At 44.3% G+C, this 13,639-nt stretch overlaps 1 protein-coding gene across 2 annotated transcripts in view; it reads right to left on the bottom strand.

Moving 5' to 3' along the window:
- Nucleotides 1–10,083, bottom strand: part of FAM20B (FAM20B glycosaminoglycan xylosylkinase) — a 28,712-nt gene extending 18,629 nt beyond the window's left edge. The window contains exons 1-3 of one of the 2 annotated variants that reach the window (XM_004706709.4): nucleotides 9,576–10,083; nucleotides 4,687–4,773; nucleotides 1,843–1,952 (exon numbers count right to left, since the gene is read on the bottom strand). In XM_004706709.4, the coding sequence (XP_004706766.1) occupies nucleotides 1,843–1,952; nucleotides 4,687–4,773; nucleotides 9,576–9,952 (574 nt within the window). In that variant the 5' untranslated portion in view covers nucleotides 9,953–10,083. The remainder of the gene's footprint in view (nucleotides 1–1,842; nucleotides 1,953–4,686; nucleotides 4,774–9,575) is intronic. The other variant, XM_045298307.1, reaches the window with a different exon arrangement.
- Nucleotides 10,084–13,639: the final 3,556 nt, after the last annotated feature.

The following is a 13,639-nucleotide window of genomic DNA, read 5'->3' as shown; positions in this document are numbered from 1 at the left end:
AAAAAAAAAGAGCTATACTCATTAATTAACTGCACTGCCACACCTATGTTCTTTCAGACCTTAATATTCCCATGATCACGGCCTATTACTTTGCCCACCACCCTTCCTTCTCTGCCTGCCTAACTGCCAATGATTCTTCACTACTCAGGTTCAACGACTAATACCCTTCTCCATTAACCCTTTCTGGCTTCTCCCTTCTCCACTGTTTACACGAGGCATGAAAGTTAATTTTGTTTCTCAGGGGAAACAGACAAACCCTGGCCATTCTTTTTTTTTTAAATGAGGAAGAATCAACTCCATGGTAGTGGTGGCTTTTTGGTTTGGTTCGCTTAACATTTGACTTGGCAGGTCCTGAGCGGTAAAAGGGAAAACTGCAACTATTTCCCAGAAAAGCAAGTTATTAAGGACAGGATCAAAAAGGATCGCTGGACATAAGGTGGATTCTGATCCTTAGTGACCCTAGGAGGCAGATTAGAACTGCCCCAGTTCTGACACAGTAAATCTTTATGGAAGTAGCAAAGCTCAATCATTCTCACCAGGAGGTGTTGATAAGGCTGGAACTTGTGGTTGCTGCCCCACCGCATGACCCACTAAGCCATGGGGATCCAAGGAGAGGGCAGGGCAACGGCATTCTGGGACTACTATTGGCTGCAACCCTGAGCAAAACAAAGCAGTGCCAACATCTCGGAAAAGCTGCCATCTAACATTCCTTGCAAATGCAAGACTGGGCTTTCAGAGAACTAAAAGTGTTCCCCAGCTGCACCAGTTACTATATCCTGTTTCGCTACACAGAGATACAAAGGAATACAAATGTAACCCTGCGCGCCATGGCCATTCTTCACATCCTTTCTCTATCCCAGGACCCAAAAGGAACCAAATCATGTTTGCTGACCATAAAATTGAACAACCAAAGGTAATTAGTGAGTATCTCAAACAAATCTGTGACATGTGTGTTTGGTTATTTGTAAGAAAAGCACAGCCCTGGTCTTATCAAGTATTTAAATTCTGAACAATGAATCTGTCACAAGTCCTTTATCTATTCAGTTTCACCTCATTTCAAATGTAAATTCACGCACTCTAGCAAAGCAAGATGAAGTCCATCTTGCAACGCCTGTTTCAACAGTCCTGTCATAATGCAGGGCACTGACGCACTGAAAATGCCACCATGCAGAGGCTGAGGCAAGGGACCACAGCACCTCACAATTTTCCCCATTCCGGCATGGCCACAGGCAAACAGGAGTGAGCACTTTAGCTGAGATCCCTTACCTCAGAGTGACATAATGGAGAACAGAGGCCTGAGGGACTGTTGCCAGTTGCATGCACAATGAGTCACTGGCTAAGCCCTGCAGAGGAGTAAGGAGGCAGTGCTGATCTCCCAGGCCCCAATGCAACCATACAAGAGAATGTATGTCTGACCTTCTTACAGAGTTGCCTTAAGGCTTCCTCAAGCCTAAGGAGACAGGAGATAGTCCTAAGGAAATACATGTAAATGGGAAACAAAACAAAAACCCAACCAAGCCACTGATAATACAGACAGTAACATATTCCGGCCAAAACCTGGTTTTGAGAAGTTGTTTGAAGACCAGGAAGACAGCAAAAGTTTTAAGCAACCGCTCACTTCTGGTTTCACAGACACAACAAAAGACATTGGGAGAAATTTTCAATTCCCCACCCATCTACTTTAGATTCATTTCTCGCAGTAACCTGAGGACAGGTTGCCTGATTTGCTTTTGTATTCTCTTGTGCTTTTCACTTCCTGAAAGTCATGAACAGCTTGCTCAATGATATGCCATTTAACATATTAATTATTCCCCTACTGAATATCCTCTATAATCTTCTTACCTACGGTTAGGAAGGTACTCAACAGCTGCTCCGTGGCAACAGGCTTGATCTCTGTCCGCAGATTAACAAATCTGCCAACCACCAAGGGGGCTCTGCGGAAACCCAGAATCCTAGTTTGGAAGGTTGAAGACAGAAGAGACAAATCTTTGGGGTGGCATTTTAAATGTCAGCTTTAGAAATTACAGTGCATCAAGCCAGGTGTGTAAGGATACTGTGGCCAAGAAGTAAATCTTATTGTCAGAGGTACATATATTTAGAAGTTTAATGTCATTAAGCATTTAATGCCAAGATGCATGTAATTTATTTTTAGTATACTTCAACAAAAAAGGACAAAGGAGAAATATGGGAAATATTAAAATTGTTAAGTTGGGGATGTGAGAGTTAGGCTCATTTTACCATTTTTGTTTGCCAAGAACTTTTTCATAGTGATAAGTAAAAACACATTTTAAAAAACACGAGGAAAAAATTAGTCTAAAACCATACATGGGTTCACAGCTTTAAATTAAACAGGATCCTGACAAAAAAAACAAAGTAGGCTGATCTGAAATGATACACACTGAACCAATTAAATATTATTACCATGGAAGATATTTCTCTCTACTGATGGCCTAAAGGGAGGCTTGGTGGCGCAGTGGCTTATGAGCTGGGCTGCTAACTATAAGGTTAGTAGTTTGAGACCCCCAGACTCTCCCAGAAAGAAGAGGAGGCTTTTTATTCCTGTAAAGATTTACAACCTCAGAAACTACAAAGGCAGTTCTACTTTGTCCTATGGGGTGACTGTGAGTTGGAATCAACTCAACTTTTTTTCCTCAATGGCTTAAAAGCATTACCTTACAGATGAACAAAATTTTATTTAAAAAATATAAATCTTCCTGGATAAAAAATATACACGGACTTAAAAAAAATGGAGGAGAATTTAAAATACAGAGAAAACTAACAACAGGATAGCTGTCCACATTTTGGCACTTATGCATATTTTCCTTACATGTGCATCTAACCACACAGGCACAATTAAGCATATCCATATAATTGAAAGTATACTGCATGCAGCTTTGTATCCTAGTTTTCATTCATCATTATACCATGAGTCTTTCCCCAATGTTATTAGAAATTCAGTTAAAAAATGGCTATGTGATAAATAATCCAGGCTGCTGACTCTGTACTAAATCTAATCTTGGAAGTCACAGAAGCAAGATCAACAAATTTGTCAAAATATAAAGATCAAGGGAAATCCCTGAGGCCACAGTGTGGTTTAATCCTAATATAAGAAGGAAACCGACATCCAGAGCCCTGGTGGGCAAGAAGGTTGGGGAGGTTTTTCCTCCCCAGTGGCCACTGCAGGCAACATGAAAGCAGCCAGTTCAGCACAGAGGGGTGCTATTCCTCACACTAAACTCACTGCCAATGAGTCAACTCCATCTCATGGCAACTCTTCAGGACGGAATGAAACTATCTCTTTGGGTTTAAATCTTTACTGGAGGAAACAGCTTCATCTTTCTCCCATGGAGCGGCTAATGGGTTTGAACTGTTGACTTCGTAGTTAGCAGCTCAGTGTATATCCACTAAGCCGCCAGAGCTCCTGACCACTTTGTACGGTCATGTCAAAACCAAGCACAAACCACAGCTGTTGAGTTGATTCAGGCTGATCCTACAGGACAGAGTAGCACTGCCTCATAGGTTTCCGCGAGTGTCACTCTTCATAGGAGCCGATTAGCTCAGCTCTCTCTCGGGGGCTCTGTGGTTAGCAGTTCACCACGGAACCACTGCACTACCAGGGCTCCTTTGTGGCAGGTTAGAGAGATGAAGACACCACTGTGAGAAGTAATGGAGGGTATGTCGATAACACAGTATCTTCGTATTTGCTATTTTAGTTTAATAAAAGTTCTGTGATTTTGTTAGCAATACTTTTTTACTTACCTTTGTTTAATTTTGTATAAGCACATATTAAGTCTATTAAGATTACTTTAATTAGAGTATCTTCTTCTAGTTTGTTTTATTTTTTTTCAGTGTTCCTGACATCAAAGTTACGGTTTTTATTCAGACTACTAAAATTTTCTTTGTGACTTTTAATTATTGCTTTTATGTTTAGAAAATCCTTCCTAATTCAGAAAAAAGAAAAGAAAAATCTTTGTTTTCTTCTCATCTCCTATGGATTCATTTTTAAAAACAGTTTGTGAATAGTGTCTTTTAAAGTTCATTACACTGAGGAAAAAGTTGGTCAGAGACCAATTTTCCTGACAAACTTCCTAATTAATAACTACTATCTATTTTTCTTTTGGAATTACTTTGAGTTTTTAAACTATGCACAGTTTGGATGAAAGACATTAAAATTAATGATTCAAAAAGTTCATGGGGGGAAAATCCATTATTTTTTAATTCCATTTGCCCACAAACGTTTTGAAGCCCCCTCATGTTGATCATGCTATTTGTTTCCAGCACATGTAGGGAAGTCAGTTTTACTTAAAGCAAAACAAAACAAAACAGAAAAACAGGACTCCTGGCCAGGTCTAACTGAAGACCAATTTAAGTAAGGGGCTTGAGTTCAAACTTTGATTGTCACCATTCCATTTTATCTCCAAGAACATTTTCCTCCACAGTAATTCAGAGAGGGCATGCCAGAGTGAAATGGCCTAAAGCCCCCGAGGGTTAAGGGTTGCTTTTCTATTCCTGTGCTATGCAGACTATGACGGACTCATGAGAGTGAATGGAACAGTCAATCGGCTGATCAAAATAGCTACGACATGTTCAGTGTTGCGCCATTTAGAAGGTGTCCTCCATAGGGCCTCTCCAATCAGATACGGAAACAGGACTCAGTGGAGCGCAGCCTGCTGTGGCAACACATACCTGTCCAGGTGGAAGGCGGCTACCTCCGCGTTGTGTCTATCATAACCAGCATACGGCTCCCCTTCTACCACGTAGTCTCGGCTGTATCTGCAGCGAGAATGGGAAGCACAGATGTAGACATTAATTACATCAGGACCACAGCTGACAGGATAAGAGGCAGAATATAAACTTCCTAAGTCTGGCTCTGCCCCAGAGATATCTCTCTATTGGCCTTGAGGACAAACTGGAATTAGCACTGATTGCTGGTAGCTGGGATGAAGGTAAAGTACAGAAGGAACCCAGACTTCTCTATCTACTTCAGTTCTCATTCTATGAATAAACCACAATAGGTGTTATTTTTATCATTATAAAGGGGTTTCAACATTGTTGATAATGGTTAGGTAGAACTACAAGGTAATTTTCTATATGCCATGGAGTCAAGCTGGACTCACGATGACCCCATGTGTCTCGTCATTCAACTGTGCCCCATAGGCTTGCAGTCCTGACCTGTCAGGAGACTGACAGGCCTTCCACATAAGGTGCCTATGAGTGTCTTTGAAACTCCAATCTTTCAGTTAGTAGCCATGTGTGTAAGCATTTGTGATGCTCAAAGGCTCCTGCTGGACCTACCCAAAGCAAGCCTGTAGCTGTGGAGTTGATATCAAGTCACAGTGACCCTACAGCAGAGTAGAACTGCCCTATAAGGCTTGCAAGGCTGTAAATCTTTTTTTTTTATAATTTACTAGTTACATCAGAGATACATAATTTTTGCTATCATGATTTATTAACATTGGAATTAATTGCTTTCAGATGTAAAGCACTACTAAATGTCAAGCAGAAACTAAAAACTACCCCTCAGAGCCTAAGAATAGATTTTTTTTTTTGATTGCCATCCAGTTAATTCTTACTCAGTTTGGCAGGATAGAATTGTTCCAGGAAGGGCTGTAAATCTTAACGACAGCAGACTGCCTCAACTTTCTCCCACACAGTGGACTAGTGATTTGAACTGCTGGCCTTCTGGTTAGCAGCTGAGCACTTCCCACTGTGCAACCTGGGCCTGCAGTAGGTGCTTAATAAATGTTCACTAAGATGTTTATCAAATTGAATTAAATAAATTAAGGAAACTCTGGCTATGGTAAGGATTATAAGGCAGGTCTAGTTCCCGTGGGTAAAATGGCCCTGACTTTCTGAGCAGGCAACATCTCTTTTCAAAGGACACCACCTGGGAGTGAGGGGTGACTACTACTTAACCCTTAGTAAGTCCTTTCTCTTCTCTGGGATTCAGATTTGTTATTTTAAACACTAGGGGCTGAACGTACTGCATTTCAAACCGAATTCCTAGGATTTTATATCCTTTGTGCGACATGAGCAAAAGATCAAGGAAATTGGCATGTTTCTACTTATCACTAAAAAGATATGATTTTGATCTGGTAATTGTGAAGGGTAATATTAAATTCACCTATGACCATGGTTGCTTGCCTGCCTGCAGTTTCTGAATCAAGAGGAGAGTGGCAAGATTGCTCTGGGGGACAGTGAAAAAAATCTGAGTAGGCGAGATGGGTGGCTCCGTACTCACACACTCCAATGCCAAAACAGCTGTGCGGGAGTAGAAAATGGTACTTCACGTGACCGCCGACCTAAGTGACCTAAGAACATCAAGTGCAGCAATGTCCACAAGACATACAGTCCAGGCAAACTGGTGAAGTGTTTACGTGGGAACACAGTCACATAGCGATGATCACCTGGTGGGACATCATGTCAACACACCCCAAGGAATCTTTTTGTCTCCAGCACTAAAGAATTTGTTAGATGTTAGGGTGGCGACCTCCAAAATAAAAACCTAACTTTAAAACACGATCACAGCCAAATCTGACACGAGTCAAGTAGTTTGCGCTGCACCACAGCTGCGGCTGTGTGCAGTCAGAGGACAGTCCCTGAATACTAGACGTGTCAGGACTCCAGATGAGCCACAAAGAGGAATGTGGTCAGGGGCGGTCCATTCATTCGAAGGTTTCTGATGCTTCCATAGGCTGCTTGCAGCCAAATGTAAGTCCCTAGAGGAATCCAGGGGTGTTGGGGGTGGGAGTGGGCTGGAGAGGATGGGAGGGGCAGAGGAGTTTAAGAAAGGGGAAGAATCAGGGAGAAGGGAATGCAGTGCAGGTGGGGCTGCATCCTGGGCTCCAGTTCTGGCTGGGTGAGATAAGGAGTCCTCTCCTCCTCATCTAGAAAGGGAGCAGATAGGCCCGATGCTCTCCAGAGTCCCTCTGGGCAGTTCCTAGGATCCCTCGCTCACTGCCACCCACTCCTACGCCCCTGCTGTCTCCATCCTTTTGCACCACGGCTGCGAGTTTTGCCTATGAAAATCAATTTACTTCTGGAATGGATACAGCTATACTGAAAAGAAAAGAAAAAATCACGCTTATGATTCAGGCAGTATGTGTGTATCAAAATGTCACAATCTTCCTAGACAAGCCATCCATCTCCATCTATCTCCTGTCTGAGAAGGGGCCTGGGCAGCCAGGCTCCAGAAATGCACAAACCACAAGTGGCCATTAAAGAAGGTGCCTGCCTGGCGGCGGCTGTGAAAACTCAGAGCTTCCTCTCGGCACAGCCATTCATCTTCAGTCACTGACAGAGCAGCAGAATTCCTACAGTAACTGCCAATAAATCCCCCCATCCTCCTGGTGAAGGGCATCAGAGCCTGACCAAGGGCAGTAACATGCACTCACAGGAGGACTAAATGGCCTCTTTAGCCCTGGGGGTCAGAACAGCAATTTACTGGGTGTTTAAGGACCGAAGTCAATTTCTACAAGCATTTAAACCCACAGCACCTCCGTTCACTGGCCTGCAACAGTACCTGGCACAAGGCAGTACTGGCCAGTGTATGCCCTGACTGAGAGCTGTCACCCAAGGCAGGAGCTAAGAGGGAACTGACTGGCAGCAGCAGCCAACTGGCCACAGAGGAAATGGAGCACAGGGTGCCAAGGCAGAGAGAACCAGCCTGGAAAAGGCAGGGGGCTTGACCATTAGGTCGTGGTGACTGGGTTTTGTCCGGCAGGCAGTGGGAAGCCCCTGGACAGTGTAAAGCTGAAGAGCAGTGGATTCAGGAGCACAAAGGAAGTCGTTTTCAAGATGGTCTGAGGAGCAGCAATGGGAAGGTGGCAGTAGCTGAAGGAGCCACATGAAACAACTAATATTGGTACTACTCTAGCCTAGCCACCAGCCTGGCCTCTCCTCTCTCTACCTACGCCGTATGCAAAGCCCTCAGGTAAGTACTGCTCACCAACAGGAACATGGCCTTCTAACACTTCCTGAAGCCCCACAATCCTCCAGTGTAGGAGGCAGGGGTGTAGAAATGATCTCCTCCTACTTTAACAGAATACCCCCAAATGCGTCTGTTTACATACAGCCAGGTTCCATTGTCAGTTCCCTTTCTCTCCATCACTCTACTACAGACCCAGACATCAGGGATATTTCAAACCTAACCTGTGATTCTGGATGAAGTGCACTCCAGGTCATCACACAGATCAACTCAGAGAATGACATGTGTGGCGCTCAGAACTCTGACAGCTCTGGGTCAAACCTCCACTCTACTGGTTCCTGTTGGGCAGCCCTGCCAAGCTACTCTTACTGTTTCTAGGGCCCAGCTTCTTCCTCTGAAGATTAGCGTGAAAAATGAAGACACAACAACACTCACGTAATGCCTGCCATGTGGTTTCTCCACAGAACCATACTTCTCCTCTATCACCTGCCTGCCAATCAGGCTTTCCTCATCTCCAAACATCAAATTTCCTGTACATCAGACCTTCCATTTCCAGGCAAACATAAATCCCTTCCATTCCTGGGATGCTAATATGTTTACTGGGCATCTACCTATAAAAGGCCACCATCATCGAGCAGACTCCAGTTATTGCGGCACCATGTATGTCAGATTAGAACTGCTCCATGTGCTGTCAAGGACTGTGTTCTTGTGGAAGGAGATGGCCAGGTCGCTGGGTGGACTTGAATAGCAGCCCAGTGCAAACCTCCCAAGGACCTAGCTTTCGCAAGATGGGTAATATAAAAGGAGCCGGGCTAGCTGCTCTGGTTATTGTTGAATTTTGTACATCTTTCTTCCATATTTCCTCTCCCAATCAGGCAAGATACCCAAAAGGTAAATGTTATCATTTTCCTAAAAACCCTACTGAGAAATGAAAAACGTTTGTCACAGAGAATTTTAGACACTACAAACTTTGAGACTATTCACTGGTAACTAACTCCTGGCAAAAGGGTGTGTATGTACGTGTGCGCATGCACATACACACGCTCATGTTAACCGGTTTCAAATTCATATAGCACAGAAAATGCTTTTTAAATGAACTATACTACATCAATTGTCACACAAATTATTTCTTTGGAGCCCTACGGAAGCCCAAAGGGATCACTGCCCAGTGCTACACAGTTGGGTCTACTTCTCTAGTTTGGACTCTGGCCTGCGGTGGTGAATCGAGAAACCAAAGTGGCGCAGTACCTTGCTTAAACCACATGGAACTGTCACCTACTCAAAACCCACCCCAATTCTGGGCAACCCTACTCTACAGCAGCCCCGTCTCGACTTGCATAGTTGGCAATTAGTTGCTTATTGTCTAGCATAGTCATTTCACATCTCTAACACTGCATAGTAGGTATCTGATAAGAAATTGAGAATAGCTTTAATTGTTACAAAGTTTAGTTTCATATATAACTAAAATGTGTCCTGATCACGTTACCCACAAAAATGATAAAACATAAGAGCTAGAAGAGGGCTTCTAGCCTACCCTCTCACTTTAACAGCGAGAAACCCAGGCAGGAGACCAGCCTCTCTTTTTCATAAACCTCGAGTGAAGTGAACGCGTCAACTTTCATAGACAGCTGCTAAAATGAGGACTTACCGCTTAGGTTTGAAGACAACTTTCTGTCCTCCTTCAAGTATCAGTAAGGCTTTCAGCTGGGTGCCTTTATAGCCCACATCAGCTTTAATGATTTTCTTGGTAGCCATGGCGTGCATGACAGCCCCCAGTTCTGGTGTTTCTTCAGGGTACACTTCCCGGGGAACCACCCACTGGGCTGCAATCTCCCAGGGAGACTGCAAGGTGTGGTCCAGCTTGGGCTCCAGCTCCACCCGCAAGCCAGCCATCATTCGGTGAAAAGCCCTCTGGTCCTCCCGGTTGGCAGCTGACGTATCTAAGTTGTCAATCAGGAAAACTTTGGTGAAGATAAAGATGACAAGGAGAATTGCTAACAGCACGACTCGCTGTTTTAGCTTCATGTTGACCTCTTTTCCTTCTCCCCTGACCCGATCTCTCTCCCTTATCAAGGAGAACTGGGAGTGATGGTTAGCAAGGAGATTCCATGCTTAGACACACTGGTCCATATCTTCACTGAGGCGCCTCCCACAATTCCTGCAAGCCCAAGTATAAAGCAAAATTCGATCAGAAATTCTATCCTTTCACCCTTGGATCTCCCACAAGCTTCTATTACTTACCCTTTTAGCCTTGCTAATCTTACGCTTGAGAAGGCACACTAATTTAAATTTAGCAAGTTCAGGGAAGGGCCCGATACGTTAAGAACTAGATACCCTGATAATGTAAAAGCAAATATTCCTGCTTTAAATGGGATGCAGAGCCATCTAGAACTTGTGCTGAAAATATACATCAACATTTATTATCTATTCCCAGAACACGGCAATCGGCCTGCTACAAATGCCTCCTCATCAGAACAATGAGAAAAACCACAACAAGGGCAACATATTAAGATATGCCAAACTCCTTAACTTTCATTTCTGTCTTTTAAAATCCAGAGGACTTCTTCCTGAAGATTCAAAGTCACCAGTATCTGGTAACTTTCAGCTCGTATCTTCTCCAAGTGTAAGCTTATTGCACATCCTATGGCTGCAGAGAGCAGTAACTCTTTGGTTAAGCCTAAATATCCAATAATTCTGAATGGGGTGCTTCCGCTGCTCATGGATTTAACTACAACACCCCCACACGGATCTCAATTTAAGTCAGTCCCCACTAATCATTTAAGATCTTGGTAAATGATGAGTAATTAATCTGGGTAAACTAAGTAAAGGAAAAGCATGTCCTGTCACCCCTTAACCATGAGTAAGCCATGACCAGAAAATGAATGAAACCAGGACCTAGAGCAGCGGTTCTCAACCTGTGGGTTGCGACCCCTTGGGGTGATGGTGGTGTCAAACAACCCTTTCACATGGGTCGCCCGATTCATAACAGTAGCAAAATTACAGTTATGAAGTAGTAACGAAAATAATTTTATGGTTGGGGGGGGGTGTCACCATAACATGAGGAACTGTATTAAAGGGTCGCGTCATTAGGAAGGTTGAGAACCACTGACCTAGAGCAACACCATTAAGATTGGACTGGGCAGGCAATTAACAGGCGCACTGGTACCACTGGTGGTGGAGCGGGCTACTCCTTGGGCTGCTAACCCCAAGGTCAGCAGTTTGAAGCCACTTCAGGAGAAAGATAAGGTTTTCTATTCCAGTAGGGTTTAGAGTCTCGGAAACCCACAGTGACAACTCTAGCCTGTCCTGCATGGTCGCCATGAGTCCAATCCACTCGACTCAGCTCCCTGTGTGGGGGCTCACCTCTCTGGGCAGTTCTCAAGCTAAAATGCCCTCAATATCTTACTTTTACAAGGGTGCCAATAACATACAACTGGATCTCATTTGCATGCTGGTGTGCTGTTTCCCAGGCTACAGGGCCATTTATAACCTGCACGGACTGGCTCTGTTCGACACCTCCCTCCAGCACAACATTGGGGACAGGGAGTGATGACAAGATAACAGGTTGCTGTTTCACTCTCCAATTCATTTGACAACCCAAACCATTAATTGAGGAAATAAAAGTCATACAAAAGATAGGGGAAATAATTCCGGATGAGGCACTCCCACTCAAACTTTTGCAATCACATGCCCAGTGACAGCCGGAAATACATCCAAAAGCACACCGTCCCCCTCGCGCCCCCCTCCCCCTCCAACAATGGTGTGTTCTAAGGGCACCACCTTGCAGGGAGCTGGCAGAAGGGCACTTTATTACCAGTGATTAACTACTACTCTGTTCCTGTTGGTTTCCAAGGAGGCTGAAAGTGAGGCAAATTCAAATCCTCATTACCTGCAGCCACCTGTTCTGCTTCATCGTCCCCTCCCAGGGATTATAGAACACCCTAAGTGGAAACACCGGCAATGCAAATGCATCCAAAATGTAATCAAGATGATCTCAAGCTTTGTGTGAAACTCTGAACAGCAGTTCCCTGTGATCACTGGTGACTGCAGCTTTCCGAGAGGTGGCTGGTTCCAACACTGCCTAACCCACACAGCTTCTTCAATCATTTGCTGAACCACATACTTCTCTGGCTGCCCTGATGAAAGGCGACACAGAAATCTAGCTGGGTCAGCAGTCACTTCCTCAGCACCTCCAGAAGCAACTACTGACAGATGCAGTACAATTCTAGAACAAAGGGCTCAGCTGAACAGGCTTTCACTCTCCCTAAAACAGTCTTTGGGACTAGAGGCTGGTTAACCCAGAAACTTCTTTTGGTGTTGCTAATTGCAGTTCCCATAAAGCCCTCCTGCAGAGAGAGAGAGAGAGAGAGAGAGAGATTGTGTGATTGTGTGTGTGTGTGTGTGTGTTGTGTCCCACCCAGACATTTAGCATTAAAGGTTAAGGCTGTCAGGTTGTTGGTTTTTCTTTTTACTGCCTATGCAATAGGAAGTTCCAGCAACTCCAACAAACTGTCTAACTCAGCAATCTGTGTTGGTGCACTTTTAAGTTTTGAAGTCTCAGTACCCTTAGAAAATGCCTCAGTAGAACACATGCATCCACCCAGGGTTGGGAACCACTCACCTGCTCACTTGGATGAGAATTTATAATTAGCAAATTGCAGAGTTCAATCACTCTATCACCATTTCCCTCTCGCATTACCAGTGAGGGGAGGTTAAAAAAAAAAAAGGGCTGAACAAGTTTCATGTTTGTGATTAGTCATCACATCCTGGAAAGAGGAGGACTAACCGGGCCCTCATCACCTCCTGGGGCGCCCTGAGAGAACTGCTTCCAGTCCTCCAATCCGGCCTGGGTAAGGCAGTCAAATCACTGCCCTCCTGTCCCGCCTCACAGTCCTTGCCACGCCTGTCCCGAAGGGCTTTAATCTACTTTGCAGGGGCCCTACGAGCTGCTCCTCTTCTCTGCTTTTGCCAGAACAGGCTTTGCCCCACCGGGGCACAGCTGCCTTTTGTTCTTGCCATTTATCAGTCCTGGACCCCCTTCCACACCTCTTACTCTATCCCTTCTTCCCAAGTCCCTGTATATAAAGCCTAATCTATCTTTTAAAGCCATTTCCCAGGGTGTCTCAGGTCTCTTTCCACGCTTTACAGTACCTTCTCGCTCCTTTAGACAGTCCTGAGTACATTTTGCCTCGTATAATACTTCCTGCTAAATAGTTAACCTTCCTGTCAAAATCTTGACTCCCTTAACACTTTGTGTGCCTGATAGTACTACAGAACGGGGAGATGCCTTCTTAATCTAAACTGGACAAAGTACTATAAATAAAACTTTGCAATTATCTTAGGACTCCTAAGTTAATCTCCTTTGGCAGTTCAGTATTACAGGGTATCAACTGGCATCTTAATATTGGCAGAAGATGTGAGCCATTCTCCTTTGTAGTGGGGGTGGGAGGAAGTACTGCTCTGCCAGTACCCTCACTATTCAGTTTGGTTGTTCAGAATACAGGAGCTTTCTCTGAGGAAATGGCTACTCCTGTACCCCATAGGGCAACCTCAATTGACAATGGCAAGATTCTAGTGTAATTGCTGCAAAGTTCATGGGCTTTCTGGTCTCCTGTTCCAGAATCATGTATGAGATGTAAGATATGGAATAGTTACATCCTCTAAGTGATGGTACATTTCCAACCCTTTAGAATGACGCCCTTCACCCTGCAT

This window comes from Echinops telfairi, unplaced genomic scaffold, assembly GCF_000313985.2.
Source record: "Echinops telfairi isolate 266 unplaced genomic scaffold, ASM31398v2 ScPeMD7_7424;HRSCAF=8462, whole genome shotgun sequence".
In the NCBI taxonomy this organism is placed as follows: Eukaryota; Metazoa; Chordata; class Mammalia; order Afrosoricida; family Tenrecidae; genus Echinops; species Echinops telfairi.
The sequence above is the reverse complement of the archived record's forward strand: the minus strand, read 5'-3'. Positions and strand labels throughout refer to the sequence as shown.